The sequence below is a fragment of the Amblyomma mixtum genome, chromosome 2 (genome assembly GCF_055824585.1).
Source record: "Amblyomma mixtum isolate Tamu chromosome 2, ASM5582458v1, whole genome shotgun sequence".
Lineage (NCBI taxonomy): Eukaryota > Metazoa > Arthropoda > Arachnida > Ixodida > Ixodidae > Amblyomma > Amblyomma mixtum.
Genome location: NC_143013.1, coordinates 291,317,857 through 291,335,305, shown reverse-complemented (window position 1 = coordinate 291,335,305; position 17,449 = coordinate 291,317,857). Strand labels below are relative to the sequence as shown.

The 17,449-nt window shown below is 46.4% G+C and overlaps 1 protein-coding gene across 1 annotated transcript in view; it reads left to right on the top strand.

Annotated features, from left to right (window-relative positions):
- Positions 1–1,618, top strand: part of eIF3c (eukaryotic translation initiation factor 3 subunit c) — a 29,442-nt gene extending 27,824 nt beyond the window's left edge. Inside the window, exons 19-20 of the mRNA XM_089574372.1 lie at positions 39–104; positions 1,523–1,618. Of these exons, the coding sequence (XP_089430498.1) occupies positions 39–104; positions 1,523–1,551 (95 nt within the window). The 3' untranslated portion in view covers positions 1,552–1,618. The remainder of the gene's footprint in view (positions 1–38; positions 105–1,522) is intronic.
- The last annotated feature ends 15,831 nt before the right edge of the window (positions 1,619–17,449 follow it).

The following is a 17,449-nucleotide window of genomic DNA, read 5'->3' as shown; positions in this document are numbered from 1 at the left end:
AAGATGTTGTAGCTAAAGTGTTTGCTTTGCTGTTGCAGGCCTTCAAGGATTCCGGGATTCAGGATATCAGAAGGACGGCTATGGCCAGCGTGAGCGCAATTGGGGTGAGTGTCCGTGTTCATTTCTTATCCTCAGGCCTATTTTTTACATCATTCTTTTGCATGAAAGGCTTTGCACAATGCTTTGCACAATGCTCACCTTTATCGAATTCGGTTGCCTTGTGGCATTTGTTCTTTGTATCTGGGACGCAGCTTTAGGAGGTGAAATTTTTTATTTTTTGTCTTAGAGCAATGAAATTTGGCTCACATATTGGGAAGTGCACTAAATGAATAAATACAAATTTTCAGTGCTGTATGTTCAGTAGTTATAAACATTATAAATTTTTATCTGCTTTATTGCTGTACCAAACTCGCTGAAAGCCTTGAGTCACACTTAAATTTTAGCCAAGGAATGGTTCATGCAGTGTTCTCCAAATATTTTTTACCAACCTAATATTTTTCTCCATAGAACATTATATTCATGCTTGCATAACGTGCCCATTACTGTCATGTCAAATTAGTGGCTGAGTGAAAAATTCAGGAAGTAATTCAGAAATATAGCAACAGCACTGCATTGAGAATTTATCAAGGAACACAATGAAGCAAACTGCTTGAAAATCCATGAAGCCATTGTCATGCTACGCTTTCTGCAAGCAGGGCAGTCAGGTCAAAAAACGCTTCTGGGAAAGCTGGCATTTTCACGGAGATCTGAGCCAGCTTTTTGCCACCTACGGTCGCAAAAAAATTTTTTAAAGTCACTTCTGTGCTGTTTTCTGGGAAAATTTTGCGGTATATAATGGGAAAGACCCTATAGATGATAGATGCAAAATCTGGTGTTTTCTGAAATTTTTTTTGTGAGATTTTCGCAATTTGATAGCCACGTCCCCTCTTAAGGCTGACCTGCATGGTGTGCTTTTATGCGATATGCATACACTGCTTTCAGCCTGGCAGAGCTTTAGTCCTGGCTGGCACATTCTCCGTGTTGCAGCTTGTTTCTTGTTTGACTAGGAGATAACGGGATGCACTTGGCTTTAGTACTAAAGGGCAGATTTTCTTCTGTTAAGTCTGCCCAAAGTTCGTGTAGTAGCCCCAGTGAAAACACCGCTCAAACTGAAGTAAAAATCTCGTGCAGGCCCTTGCACTGTTCTTCCTAAACCTGTGAAGTCACAATTTTTTTGTGGTATGTAGGGTCTGGTTGAGAATGGTGTGAGGATTTCATCTGCTGGGGTTTTTAAAATTTCTGAGCTGCTTTGCTGCCTCTCTGGTGAATGTGGTTGCGATACAGTGTCATAGATGTGATAAAGTTTCCCTTATTTTAATAATGCAAAAGATGTGTGCTCCTATAGGCGTTCTTTAAAGAGCCTGGCACTTTGCTTTTCCATGTTGTCATGCTGCTCTTGCTTTATTCAACTGTGCATAATTGTGTCATGAAAGCTTCAAAACAAGTTTGAATCTTAGACAGCACATTTTTCTTTCTTTTGCAGGCCGGAGACAGAATCAGAGGAACTATTGATCAACCGGTGCATGTGGATAATTGTTTTTTGCTAAATATATACAAACTAGGAGGCTCGGCCACGTTATAGCTGTGTCATTCTTCAACTTTGCATGTTCGGAAGCTCTTGTAACTCTCATAATTGCTCTCTGAACATGCAAGGTGCCTTTTTCTCTGACTGTGTTAACACTTTTGTGGCACCACTCCAAATGGCAGCGCGTGCCAACGTTCGAGCAGAGCAAAATGATGCTATGCTGACTGATTGATCACACCACTTCTGGAAGCTTCAATTGACTTCTTGATTGACTTCCTGGTTGTTGGGTAGAGTGGTCGACCGCCTGTGTCCAGCAGAATGCTGAAAGGTGCCAGGCTGCATGGTGTTTCACCGCTGTGTATGCAGCGGTTTGTTGCACGTTAAGGTTGGAGGGATGTCAGGCTACGCATGCCTGCGGTATGTTTGTTGTGCCAGCTTAGTGCATGCAGTCAAGCGTGTGGGTTTTGCGATTATAATGGTAGCATGGGTGCAGTTAACTCTTTCGCTACCGCGGAAAAATGCACGATTTGGAGCGTACTGAAAGAAAATTTTTTTTCTCAGGAACTAGTACACCCAGGACATTATGCAATGCATGAAATTGTAGCTTATTAGTTACACTTCTGAATGAAACAAACACCAGAGTTGTGTGTGCAAAAGTAAATGAACATTTATTTGTGAAAATTGCTAAAAAAACAAAAAAAGTAAATGGCAAAAACAAAAATTACCGGCTGCACTAAGCCCGAACTTGATTAGAGGAAAACTGGAATATACAAACTGTTGCACATGTTTATAGCTGTCATTATTCACAGTTTCAGCTATGAGAAAAATTTACTGCACTTTCCATGGCTTCTCAAGTCAGGGGTCATGACTGTGGTGCCACTGTGAAGAGCAGTCAGAGGTGAAGATGTGAAGTAGAGGTAGACTGACAAGTGCTTCACATAAGGTTTTATCTTTGTTCCTCCCTTGTTCTCTGATAGCCGAGCTTGTAGTTTCTTCTTTTTTTCATTCTTTTCGGTTGGTGTTGAATGGATTCTATGAGAGGATTGGGGGCATGGACTTCTTTTCCCTCATCATACCCAAAGATTTCTTGAATGAGCTGCTCCCTGAAAGCCAGCTGATAAAATTTGGCATTTTAGGCAAGCTCTAAAACATCAGTATCGATGAAATAAGTTTTATCGATGTGGTTCAAAAGCCGGGACACTTTTCAAGTGTTGCCGATAGAAGCTGCCGCCACTGAATCATCCGGGTCCGTTACGTGCAAAAAAACAAAAACAAAAAAAAAGCGAAAAACCAATTTTGACAAATGATTTTTGATGGCAGAGGGCAAGAATAGATTATTCTGGTATTTCAGTAGAGATACAGTCGTGGCAGGTCAGCAATTGCAATGTATATGATGATTCCAATGAACATCAGAATCTCCAACAGATTCACGTCTTCCCATGAGCCGTCACGCCGAATTTGCTGAAAATCTTCATCCATGCATACTTATTAGTGTTTCCGCACACGATCTTCATCATTTCCGCCGTGAAGAGCATAAAAAAAAAAGCCGAGAACTCGAGCGAATCTCCGAGCGCCGCTCCGCAGCGATGTGCCGATATGGACACCTAGCCGTCGTCTTGGTTGAAAAACGCGACGCGACCTTGAGCATTTGGCAAACTGTCTTCGCCATACGTTGTCAAGACCCTGAAGCACAAAAATAAACCACTGTCATCAATTACAAACCGTATGCACCGCAGAAAACACACAGCGAACGAAAACAGAACTTACATGCAAGTACGCGCTGACGTTCCAGGCTCCCGAGGCGAAGTCTCGCTGCCGAAACCGAAATCCAACGTTTGTACATTGTTGCCCGACTAATAACCGCTGCTTTCGTCGCAAAAAAAGAAACCGAAACCGGCCGACGTGCTCGGTGTCAGCTTTCGCTTCCGAGGAGCGCGCGGCGACGCGGACGCCATTTTCTCCGGCTGACGGTGCTGCGGCCGTTCAAATTTTTATTTTTCACGGCGCCCCCTCATGTCAAAACACTGAAACCAAGGCTGCAATCGAAAGAGCAGTTGTTGAGCTCGCTAACTAGATGGCGGAGCACGTCCACAACGCTCCAAAATTAGCTTTTTTGCGCGGGCGATTTGAATCGATCATATGCGAACGATCGCCTATGGCGCGGTAGCGAAAGAGTTAAAGGGACGTTGAAGGCAAATTGAAGTTGGCATGTATCATTAATTATCACGTTATAGTGGCAGATATGCTACTTTTGTTAAGAGCTTTTAGAAGCTAGGAGTGAAAATAAAAATGAAATAAAGGTGGCACCAGCACCGGCCCGTTTGCACAAGCAGACTTCGATGACATCGATGTTTTTTCGTGTGAGGCTAGGTGCCCCATTTTTTAGCCCTTTGACAGTCGAATTTTTTTTCTCGGAAAACATGCCCCTGTGGTCAACTTTTTGTTTATTTGATGCTTCAGAATGAAAGAATGAAGTTCTATTACGCTTATGGGGACGTTCGGAATGAACCCCTCCTTAAGGGGCTACTTTCAGTGTGGCACTTGATACCCTGCCCTTCTTAGTGTCCACATAGTAACGGTGCGTAGAGAGCTGCTGCCTGGCCATCTTAGATGAAGGGTTTGGCAAAGATTGTCAGAGGTCTTCATTTTTTATTTTGAAAACATAAGCTGAGGCCGAGCTACAAGTGCTTGAAGCTGTAGATTCCTTGTGGATGCCATCTTGAGGTCTTGGAATCACAAGCTATTACGAAGTATATTTTGGTATCACTAGCGGTGAACTTGCTTGCTGACGTCATCAGCTTGCCTGTGATGTGAGTGGCTGTGTGCAAGAAGCCAGTGGTGTACCTGAGGGTGTAGCCAGTCTTGTGTTCAAATCTGTGCTCCCAACCTCTTGTCCCCATTGCATAGAGCAGTGCTCTTTGGTGAATATGATCATGACCACCTTACATGCTGCACCAGTTTCAAATATAATGCTTATTGTTTATTTTTAAAGGGGGGAATGAGGGGATCGAAAGCAACTTTTCTATTTTTCGTCTTAGAATGTTGAAATTTGGCAGACTGGCTTAAAACAGCATCAAACAATCAGATATAAATTTTCACAATGACAGCTTCAGCAGGCTTCCTTTTATCATTGTTTATATGTTGACCCCCCCCATGTTGCTTGCTTGTGTAAATCCTAGCATGACAAAAAAACAGGCTACAGGTCTGTAAATGCTTTTATTATGTACTAAGAAGTGTGGTGTAAAACAAGACTCTCTTAATTTAAAAAAAAAATTTCTCTGCTCTTATTTTTGAAGGACACAATATGCACCTTCTTTTATGTTTAGAATGTATCATGCTCTAATTACCGTGTAGTAAAAACATGCGAGCCTAAATGGTAAATATGAGGCTGTCTCGAAGCAGGCCACATTTCAGTGATCACAACAAAACAAACGGGGTAAAAGTCTATGCACCCATTGCTGTGCTAAGCTTTCCACGAGTAAAGTATTAAGCTCGAAACAAACTTTAGAGAAAACAAGCCTGAAAGTTCTAAGCTAGCACACCCTGTCTGTGTAGATGCCGACAAATATATTTATTTGGAGGGCTTAAAGTTTACTTTCCGGTGAAATATTTCAGTACAACATAGAAACAGTGTTGAAGATGCCAAAAAGTGTACTTTTCAAGAATCTACCTTTTTGCGATTTTTTTTGCGATCTGATCCCCACATCCCGCCTTAAAGGTGCACTGAAGAGGATTCTGAACTTGTCTTTTTGCCGCGGGAACTCGATATACACGTTCCTAGCATTCTTAGAAACTGCGACTTATTGCCCTCTGTGGCCGATTTCCCTAATTAAATCGAATTAACGTCCGGCTTTAATTCTCTGCGTACGGTGGGCGGAGTCGACCAACGCATGAAGTACCTTTCAGCCAGCTCCGTGGAGGCTTTGCTTTCGCTTTATTTAGTTTTTTAGGTTTCCATGAATAAATAGTTTCATTCGCAGATAATATAGCCGCAAAATAAGCCCGCAGAAATAAAAATACGCACGGACTATTTGCTACTACGTATTACTCCGCCGATGGCAGAGCGGCAAGCCGCCACGGGACTGGGTGAAAGGCGCTCCACGTGTTGGTCGACTTCGCCCACCGTACGCGGGAGAATTAAAAAAAAAAGGCGGGAGCCGGACGTTAATTCGATTTAATTACGGAAGGCGGCCACACAGGGCAATAAATCGAAGTTTCTAAGAAAGCTCCGAACGTGTAGATCGAGTTCCCGCGGCAAAAAGACAAGTTCAGATTCCTCTTCAGTGGACCTTTAAATTTTTGTGACTGTGAGGCCTAATGTATTGGCGAAGACAAGAACTTGACTGCATCCTCTATTTTTAATAAATTTTTTTTCTTGAATATGTTAATTAGGAATGTCATTGGATCGCACTTTGTAACTAGAAGTTTGGATTTTCGGCTTGAATTAAAAAATACCAATGCAGGTACGTTGCTCATTATAACCAAAAAAAGGTGATTATCCTTGACATGCACTCCACAGCCAGATGCCTGTTTAGTTTGAGTTGCACTCGGCGACAAAGGAAAATTATGGAGCTGAATCCAGGAGCACAGTGAGGGCATCTTGGCATCTCCATGACATCAGGCCTACTTCATGACCTACTTCATGACTTCAGGCACGCACTGGTGCAGACCAGGCAGGAGCTGCACCTCTTCGTCAAACATTTACCATTTGAGCATTATATGCTCAAAGATGTGTCATTATCCATTTAGTGCCATTGATTATGTTTATAGTCATAAGCCATACTTAAAGCCCCTATTTTCTTCCGATTTCACAAAAAGTTGCAGCGGGGTAGTTCGAGACCTCAGGAGAATTTCAAAGAAATATTGTTACTATTATAACATACTTTTTAAAGATTCGGCTGACTTTTTTTTCGGTGTTTATTTCAGAACACAGCTTTCGGTTCTTAATTACCAGATTTTTTCTGCAATATGATGTGGTCCTCTTGTGCGGTCAAAAGTCACCGAGAATTTCTCTTAACCGTCTTTTTGTCAGCCCGGTCATTCGTTTAACCAGTAATTAACACAAGAATGGCTGTACTTACAGTTGTGCTTGTAGGAAGAAATGCCATCACCATTAAAAAGGAACGGAAGGAACCATAAGACAAAAATGTGGGTTGTAGTTTGCTTCTAAAAGTTAGGTTGTCGTGTTAGTTGGGTTTCTGCACTGGCTGGAGCAAGTGGTCTGGCCTCACGTGGTCTGCATGTTGACGTCGAGGTAGCCAGAACATGGCACTTTTTCGTGGCACTTGGGCATGGCTTTGTGTCGGTGTCCTCACATGTAGTGCAGAAGCCTATTAACTAAGCAACTACCCGAAGGGGCTGGGTGATGGCAGTTAACATGAACATTGTACAGCACTGTTTATTTACAACTTTGCAATTCGACCAAGGCGGTTGCTATTGTATAAAGCGATCAGGAACGCTAAGCCAAACCTCGCTTCTCACGAAACCCTGTCAGTCTGACTGACCTAACTAGCACAAAGCGTAGCGGTTCCTCATTTTTCGGACTGACGCCAGCACCAAACTTGATCCTGTCCGCTGTCTCAGTCACTCCACTAAGAGCAGAGTTGAATCCCATGCCCTCTTTTGGCACCAAAAAGCCGTGTGATCAGTAGCCTGCCAGTGCCCATGAGGCTGTTTACGTGCGAGCACTGCGTCCCTTGCATGAAGTCATTTATGCACAGTTGCAGCACAAACCACACTCAGGAGGACAGGGATAACCAAATGGGAGCAGTCTTGCAGCTGGGACTGCGCTCACTGCTCTGCTCACGCTTTTTTCTTTGCTGTAACTTTCTGGAACATCTGGTCCTCGTCACATGGTGTGCTGCTGAACTGCCATGTTTCGTGCCCCTCTCCAAACCCGAGAAGATCATGTGTTGGCTATGCTCTGTGGGAAGCAAGTAGCCTTCCAAGGCTTTGACTTTTTGCAGTCGGCTAACTGCTGTTCCTGCAGTTTACAGTGTTTGTTTTCAAACAAACCGATCAAATGGTGCCGAGGGTGCTAGTGGGGCCTGCATGACCAGTCCTAGCAAAATGGCAAAAGAATGCAATGAATGAAAATGGGCTCGTCTGTACAGCCAGAAAGTGATACAGACTTGAAAGCAACGAGATAGGCATAGTCATAATTCCAGTTGTTTAAGTGCGGGAAGTATAGCTGTTCATAGCTCACCTGTTGCTTTCACGTGTTTAGTTTTGTTTAGACTAACTCTGTTTATTTTTTTTTAACAGCTTGGTCACTTAACTCGGACATAATTTTTCTTGTGGTCATAGCATTTCATCATACAAGCAGAGCTCGAAATACGACCAGAGAGACATTAATTACTGACACATGAACTGCTTGTGCTGAAAAAATGGAAACAAACTGTCATTTTTAATTGTAGCATATATAGAGGCCCCAAAAGCATAGATAATTATTGCATTGCAACTTATATTCGATAAAAAAAAATTGCATCCTGAAAAAAAGTTTGCCAAATTTTGTATAATAAAAACCAAAATGCACACATGTAAAAAATGTCATACACTTCTAGTCCCCTCGATAGTAAAAAATGTGCCACACTTCTAGTCCCCTCGATATCTCGTGATGCATTGCTATCATAAGAGAATATGGTAACGTCGACAAAGGGGCACATATCACATTGCTGCATAGTACAGGGTAGTAAAAATCTGGAACGCAAATTAGGGAAGGGGAATCTAATGATTTGATTTTAGCGGTCTTTGTATTTAATCCAAATCTATATCTTAGTGTGGAAATATAATTTCCACATTTAAAACTGTGTGTGACGTGAGCTGATGCACAGACTTGTTTTGAGGTTGTGTGCCTTTTGTGCAAAAAGTGACCTTGAGCAAGTTTGGTAGTGCAATCATGAGGGCATCCACTCTTTAGCGGGGATGCGGATACTTGTGTCGTGAAATCCCGTGCTGGCTATTCCATGTGATGTTGAAACATGAAAATTACACGTCTGCGCGCAGATACACAATGGTGGCCACACTGCGGGTAAAACTTGTGCACTGAAGAAAAAGCACAGGGTTGTCGCTTCCGAAAGGTCAAGAATGTTAATCAGGTTGAGGCACGAGTCGTGACACAATGGTGGGTGGCAGGCGCGTAGGGAAAAGAATTTATTGATTCTTGCTTTGCGATTCAGTAATCTGGATCTGAAAAAAAAAATAGAAAAGTACATTTTAGCAGTGCTTTAGGACGCCATCACAAGCACATGGTCAAAGACATTCAATACGTACATTTGACAACAGTGAGGGCGCCACTAGAGGCTACAGCAAATGTATAGTGAAAGAATGGAAAGAGCTAAACGGTTGACCCCTTTTCTTTAGTTGTGCGTGCTATGAAAACTAGGGTGCCCCACAGGGTGCTAACATAGTGCACTATAGCTGTGGATCACGTTACGCGCTGCTGGCAGTGGCAGCCGTCCGACATGTTGATGGATGATGGAAGAGCTCTTTCTTGGGGAGCTGCTATAACCAGTCTCCCTAAATGATCAATGGGATATTGGCTAAAAGGGCGTGAAATGCGCCTTTATGCTATTACCACGTCGACTTAAAGGCGAACTCCTGGGGATATTTTTGAACATTTTTATTTGCTAATCGCATCACATTCCTTGGAGTCCCCTCACTTTGGTACAGAAAACCGTTTTTAAAGATACCAAGTAGAAGTATTTAAAAAGAGGGGGGGGGGGGGGGGGTTCGGTGTCGAAACACCCCCCGAAATTTTCTGGGAGCTGCATCTTCCCCCTCCCCCCATGCTTTTACACGCCGCATCGATGTATTAAAACGTAAAAACGAAAATAAGTGTCATTTTGTTAACAAATGGTTTCTGTGCTGCACCGGCGACCCCTACTTAGGTGGCACAAGCGTCTCCAACAAGATTAAGGAAACCTTCAGATCGGGCAAGATAGTTTGGCCACAGTTTTTTTTTTTTTTTTTTACCAGCGGCGTATAGCGCCCCCTGAAATATATTTCTGGCTACACCACTGGTGCTATATATAATCCATATATCACTCTGTTCTCCGATGTGCACAGTGGAAGCATATGACCGGTCCACCATTCTGGCGTGGGTGTCGTCACGGGAAAACCATCGCTCGCCGATACCATTTATGATGAGGAGTAACGCTGAGACATATCTAGCTCTAGAGCAACTCACCACCACTCGTCACGGCGGAGAACAGCAGCGCCGCGGCGGCGACGAACGCCACCAGCGCGAAAGACAATGCCAGCACGGGAGCAGCCTCGTCCATGGTGCACCCCGACTCAGATTGGCGCCTCGACCTGCGCGCACGCAAGAACGGTGATAACCATTACATATGATTCAGTCTACAGGCAGTTTGGCTGTAGGGAGGGGGAAGCCTCATGGTAGACAGATGACACGTTTTAATGCGAAAGCGTAATATGGTTCATCGCGGCAATGAAATTCGGCGTTGTTGTCCAGGCGAAACTGTCCTAAAACTCCATTGACGTCGTCAGCACAGCTCTTGTAGCAACAGTATGCATAGACACCTGGTGGCCTTTAGGTCAAAGGCGTATATAAGATGAAGGCCTTTGTCATAAAGGTCTTCACCCTGAAGGCCTTTGCATTGAAGGTCTTCAACCTAAAGGCTTTCTTCCTAAACATCTTTGACCTAGAACTTTGGGACATTAGTTACGAACTAGTACTAACTAGTGAACAAATATAGTGAACTAGTAGTCCACGATGAGAGATATGCTTTCGCATTCACTAAGTATAGTTTTACCCCGCCGCGGTGGCTGAGTGGTTACGGCGCTCGGCTGCTGGCCCGAAATACGCGGGTTCGATCCCGGCCGCGGCGGCTGAATTTCTTTGGAGGAGAAATTCTAAGAGGCCCGTGTTCTGTGCGATGTCAGTGCACGTTAAAGAACCCCAGGTGGACGAAATTTCCGGAGCCCTCCACTACGGCGTCTCTTAGTACCTTAGTCGCTTTGGGACGTTAAACCCCATAAACCAACCAACCAAGTATAGATTTAAAGGGAATCTGCACCACTTTTTCGAGTATTCAACGATATTCTACGATCCAAATCGTTATAGGCTGTAGGTAAAGCATGCCAAGTGTTTTTGCGCTAGCATTTAAAATAGTGACGTAATCACCGATTGAATTTTAGGCTTCTCTTCAAAGCACCGGAGTGCGGGCAAGATCGGTGTGACGTCACGGAAGGCAATATTTCAAATTACCGCTGCTGTCAACTACACCCTGCCATACCTCGTTGGATGCTGCCAAACAACGATCGGCGGGCTTTGCCTTCGGTGGCGTTGTCTTTTTCCCTTCAAAGCAAGCGTTTATGCGTTGGAAATGTACCGGTACCTTCGATGACGTTATCATGCGAAATTGAAGAAAATCAAGAGATTGAAACTTAAAAAAATCCGCGCGGCCGCATTCGTTCAAACCCTTTATATACACTGCGCCATATTGAATACTCTAAAAACCCGAGAAAGGACGGAAAAACTTCTCACTTTAGCGAATCATATCACCAGCTTTATTAATATCGGCTATTTCTGTGGAGTATCGAAGTATGGACGGTACAGTATCGAATATCTGTATCGGAAGTCAATTTAAAATTTTGGAGGGTATCGGTATCGGAGATACTTTCTTCAAGTATCTTGCCCAGCTCTGCAGCGAAAAAGTACTGTACGAAGAAAAACAAAACGAGGTCTCACCTCTCTGTTTTCTTCTCTCGGCGACTCCTGCCCGGCTCCTCTCCCATAGAGCTCTCCACCCTGGCCGGCACGCCAATCTGCGAAATCTCCACAGGGGCTGTCGACGGGCCCGGAAATACTTCGACAACGGACAGGTCGACGCGGGGCATCTCGGCAGAGTCTGACGGCTGCTTGGGCGACTCCGGAGGCCGCGCTTCTGCTATGGTGCTCGGTCCGAACTCCATGGGCAATGCGGGCACTACGTTTTCCTGCGGCAGGTCGGAGACTAGCATGTAGAGCTCCTCGTCGATCGTGGCCATCGGAGTCAGGAAATCAATGTCGCCGTACTGGGCGAACAGGTCGACGCGATCGTCGTCGCCCGTTAGCGCCGTGTACTTGACACCTTCCTGTACCGCCACCGTCACTGGGCCTACCTCGTACGGCGCCGGAGACAGGGAGGTCTGTTCCGGAGTCGAAACGGGCTGCTCGACGGAAGGCGCAAACACCGGCGTCACTACGCTTCGGTAGGTGGCTTCGATTTTGGGCGCGTGCTGAAACGTGCGTAGCTCGGACTGTTCTATGGTGATCTCGTCCTCGGCTTTGGGCGCACCGGCGCTGGCCAAATGCGACTCGGAAAAGTTTATGTACGGTAACGCATCCAACTCGCTTTCCCGCCTTTCTGGCTCGGCTTTAGGCGCACCGGGGCTGGCCAACTGCGATTCGGAAAAGTTTATGTACGGTAGCGCGCCCAACTCGCTTTCCCGCCTTTCGTGCTCGGCTTTAGGCGCACCGGGGCTGGCCAATCGCGACTCGGAAAAGTTTATGTGCGGTAACGCATCCAACTCGCTTTCCCGCCTTTCTGGCTCGGCTTTTGGCGCACCGGGGCTGGCCAACTGCGATTCGGAAAAGTTTATGTACGGTAGCGCGCCCAACTCGCTTTCCCGCCTTTCGGGCTCGATGTGCCTTTCATATGCATCCCTGCTCTTGGCATCATCACCCTCCTGCGCTTCCTCAGCTGGCACATCAACGGGTAGCTTCACTAGAGTTTCCGACCCTTGAGTTATTTCCTGCTGCACGCCAGCTGCGGATAACTTGGAATCAGCTGTGCCTTCCTGTAGTGGACCGGAAGTTGTTGGCTGCGAGACTTCTTCGAAGGTTGCCTCGGGCCGCTTTGCAGCAGGCACTTCAGTGACAGCTTTCAGCTCTTTCTGCGTTTGCGCTAATGGCAGTGGAGTTACTTTCGTGGAGAGCAGGGTAGCCTTCCCAGTCTTTTGTGATGTCTTTGCGACTCGCGTTTCGGCGTCATCTACTGCGTACTCCTCCATTGGGCTTTGCGAGTATACGTCCGATGTCGTGTCTGTGGCCTCTTCCCGGTTTTCTTCGTTTATGTCTTCCAGGCTCTGTTCCGTTGCCACGAGAGGTTCGTATACTGATCCTGTAGTAAAAACTTGAGATTCAACCTTGCTTTCCGGCTTTCTCATTAGCGCCTCGCCGTCTGCACCCGTGATAGATAAAAGCGAATCTTCAGAGGGTGCGTCAGTCGGTTTCGCAAACGGCGCGTTTTTAAATGCTTCCCACTCGATTCGAGTGCCTGTAGGCGGTTGGTATGATGATTGTGCGGTTGATTGCATGGCTGCGCGGATGGCCACTGGTTCGGCCTCTGGTTTCTCAAGAAACCGGTTCGTTGTTTTCGAAGCTGGTAAAAATGGCGCCTCGAAAGAGTGGGGCTCCAAATGTGATTCGGTAGTACGGCTATGATCTTCTGTTGAGGTGACAACGGAAGTTTGTGTAGTTGAAGGTTCACTTGACCCACTCGGTTGTGGCTCGATAGTCTCGGCTTCAGGAAGTTCTTTCCCTCTACGTTTGTGAGCTTCTTCCGCTGTAGGCAGTGAAAATTCTTGCGTCTCTGCTGACGGCTCTGCAGGAGGTTGATATAACAGACTAGCAGTGCGGTCATATTCCTCTCTAGCGATAGGGCTGATGTTTTCTTCGGATATTTTTTCTACTGGCTCTTCTGTTGATTGTTTCATCGTGACCTCGGGCTCGGCTTCTGCGCTCCCAGCCACCTGGTAGGCTGGTTCTGAAGGTAGTATCGAGGGCTCTATGCTGTCTGCTAATGGCTCAGTCAAGGTCTCGTACTGCGGGCGAATTTGGATATCGCTCTCATATGCTTGTTTGGATTTAGGAAGAAGCATTTCCTCAGACGTAATTTCAGTGGTCTCTTCAGCTGAAGACTTCGTGACGGCTTCCATCTCGGGTATCAGTTCGCGTGTTTGGTAAGCTGGCTCCGAACTCAATACCGAACTTTCATTGCTTTCCACCGAATGCTCTGCAAGTGCTTCGTATCGCGTAATCGATTGAGGACCGCGATCAGGTTCTTCTGTCGAGGTAAAGCCGGTGAATGCTTCATTTGTCTCTTCAGCATGTTCTCCAGCTGATGCTATCGCTTTGGTGTCGGACTCGGGTTCCGTTTTCATGGACAGTTGGTAGGCTGGTTCTACAGGCAGCGAAGAATCTTGTTCGTGCTTTCTTGACTGCTCAGACTGAAGAACCGCTTCTGCAGACCGACCATATCCTTCTATGGTTGTTGTTAGGGCTTCCTGTGACGTCACTTCCGCTGAGTCGCTAGGTGTACGTTTTGTGACGTCTTCTGTTTCGTGCAACTTTACGCTGTCAGACTGGCACGCTTGCTCCGATGAGGGTAGGGAAAATTCTTCAGTTTCTACTGACGGCTCCGTGACCCCCTGGTAGATCATATTTGAGGCAGATACACGGCCATGTTCACCTTTTTCGCCTGGACCAGATTCTTCGTCAGATGTCACGTCCATCGACTCTGCTGCAGATAATCTTGTTTCTGGCGCAGGCTGCAGTTTGCCGCAAGTTTGGTACACTGACTCTGAAGTAGGTATGGAAACCTGTCGTGTCCTCGTTGACGACTCCACAGCAGCTTCGTATTGCAGGCTTACCTCGGTACCGCGTTCGTTTTCTTTTGTCGCAGACAGAAATACGTCTTCTGATGTAACTTCAGTTGTTTCTGCGGCTATTGGTTGCTCGAATGATCTCATGCCAGACTTTACTCCTTCGTGTGGTTGTAACCCAGGCTCTTCGGTTGCTCCACGAACGTGTCTGAAGTCTGTTACCGCTGAAGTAAAGATTTCGTCCGATGATGCTTCGCTCGATCCTTCTACGAGTTGTTTTTTTGCGACTTCGAAGTCAGGCTTTCTTTCCAGATGTGTATCTGCTTCCGTAGTGGATAGCTCTTCTGAAGATTTCTGTTGTGGCTCCAAGTTATCCCTTTGCTCAGTAAGCGACTGAACACTTGCATGTTCCATATCTTGGGCTGGTGGAAAGCCCTCTTCGCGCTTAACTTCTGTCATTTCGTTAACCTGCACCACTGTCGTTTCGGAGTTAGGCTCTGCGTCCACAGGTGCGGTGTACTCCGATTCCACCGAGGTCACTAAAGACTCTCCAGGCATTTTTAGTGATCCCACAGCGGGTTGGTATTCTGATGCTAAGGTAGCTAAGCTATGAGCGGCTGTGGCAAAGTCTTCTGTATAGGTGACTTCTGGTAATTCTCCACCTGGTGGTTTCTCGGTTTCACTCATACCAGGCTGCGTTCCTGCGCTAATTGCTGCCGTGTCTGAAGCCTCGTGTGGGTGCTCTTTGGCGGACGTCCTGAACGCAGGACGGTAATCAGTGCTACTTTCAGGCCCGTAGGACAAGTCTGGAAAACTAAACGACGACTCTGTTGCGAATGCATCTTGAAGATGAAGCGACTTGAGGTTTTCGTTCTCAGACTCGTATTCTCGCGGCTGCTGGCGCTCTTTTCCTTCTCCTTGAGGCTCCTCAGTTAGTGCCTCAGCTTTCCTGGAACCGGCTGCCTGCAGGTGTTCATATTCAACGACAGTAGACTCCGCCGTAGCTTCATCGTTCGTATTGCGTTCATTCAATGGAATGTGCATATATTGTCGGTCACGAGCCGTGCTGTACAGCTGCACAGACACTGATGCAGGTTCAGTCTTCATGAAGTCTGGCACATAAAGGTATTCCAGTTCGTATTCTGGTGCCTGCATGTAGTTCATTGGAGTAGTTGCTGTTTCTTCCTTGAATGACGCTTCTTTTTCTTCAAACGGTGCCCCGACTATAGAAGATACTTCCATAAAGTCAGGCACGTACAGATACTCCTGCTCATATCCGGGTGGACGGTCGCAAGGCAACTCAGTTACAGGAATGTACGGTTCTTCAACTGATGTTTCTTTCTGTACGGAGCTCGGTTCGTAAGATCGTTCCGATTCTCTTCCCGGTGGCTTTTCGCAAGTTACAGTCGCAGGTAGTGCTTGCGTTTGGTCTGCAGCCGCTGCGTCTTCATTTGCATATGGCATTGCGACCACTGGCCCTGTGGATTGTTCGGCTGGAGCTGTCATTTTCATAAAGTCTGGCACGTGCAGATATTCCAGTTCGTACACAGGAGATAGCCCTCGGGATGGTTTCACGGCGTCGGTCCGCATTTCGTCCTTTGGTGCTTGCTCTCTTTGCTCGCTCGGTAAATCGGAGTCTGGGGCCAGATTTTCGTCAAGAGTGTACGGCACAGGCTGTTCGGAGGCTAACGGGCCATCTTGTGGAAGCATTTCTGCATATGATTCCTGGACTCGTTTTTCGTATGGCAGTTCGTCACTTGGTCTTGGCATTTGATCTGGCGCATTCGCGTTCGTCAAATTTGCTTCCGAGCGATAATTGTCCTGGTATTGCTCAGGTTGCTCATGTTCTGTTCGTTGAATCTCGGCTGACGATTCGCCATCAGTGACGGAAGCGCCGTCTTTTTGTATTTCCTCGCTTGGTACTACGTGGAGGCCGCCTTCTGGTTTTTCATGACCTGATTTTGCATGGTCTTTCCATTCTTGTCCGATGTATTCGTAGCCTTTACTTTTCGCGTCCTCGGTGCCTAACGTGTCGTCTGGAAACCGATGCTCTTTGTAGCTGTCTGCACTTTCTTTTGGAATCGAGCTTCTGTGGTATGCGTAGAGATCTTCCGAGGAAGCTGTCACTAAAGGTTCAGGAGACGAGACCCCAAACTCCATTGTGTACTCCTGGTGGCTTTCATACGTTTCCTGCACGACTACGTCGGTGGGGTGATGTGCCTTGGTCGACTCAACATGCGTCACAAGCTCGGGCTTAGTATTTAGCTCGAGCTTAGGCTCGTAAGCAGTGCCCTCGCTGCTTTCTACCGGCTCGAAAGAGGCTCGATACGCTGCTGAGCTGTGCTCTCCAAGCAGCGGCTCCTTGGTTTCAAGAGATGTATTATGGGGCACTGCCACATCAGATACAACATTCTCTGCAGTCACATCGCTACTTGAGTCGTCTGGTGCATAGAGGTTGACTTGTTTGTACTGTAACGATTCATCGGCTTCCGTAAAGGTCTGTGCTGGTGCAGCTTCACTTTCTTCGTTTCCTAACTTGGAACTCTGTCCCAGACTTTCATAAGGGAGCATATCTGTCTTCATGAACTGTGGTACGTAAATATATTCCAGCGGATATTCTAGAATTCTTTCATACCCCGTATCTGAGACTTCCCCTGAAGCTTCTGCGGCTGCCGCTTGTTTCATGAAATCAGGTATGTACAAGTATTCTTGCTCATACTGGAGAGGTTCTTTTTGACGTGCATCAGTGGGTTGCTGCTCAGAAACTAACATTGAGGACACGCCTTCTGGTTGGCTGAGAATTCTGAAGCCTTTCAGTTTCGTGTCTGAGGAAACCGATGTGAGTTCAGGCGGCATGAACTCTTCTTCTTGCGTCTGTTCCGCCCCAACATCCTTGTCATATGTTTTGAAAGTCGGCGACTTCAAGGCCTCGTGTGGTGAGAAACTTTGTTCAAACACCAAGTTTTCGCGTTCTTCTTCTGGCTCCTCTGCAACTGTGGCATCAATTATCTTGTAACTTGGGTGTACTTCAACTGGTACGGCTGGCAAAGGAGGGGCCGGTTCGGGCTCAGCAACTTCAGGAATTGCAGCGGCTTCAATAACCCGGTACGTCGGCGAGCTGGGACGTGAAATCAAAGCTGCATCGTCGAACCTTGTTTCTGGTGGCTGGTTATCCATGGGAACGGCAGTGTCCTCTTCAGCACGCTCTATTGGCAGACTTTCGTCGGCAGGATATGTCTGTGCTTTACTCGGGGGCTTCGCTTCAACCAGTTCCTC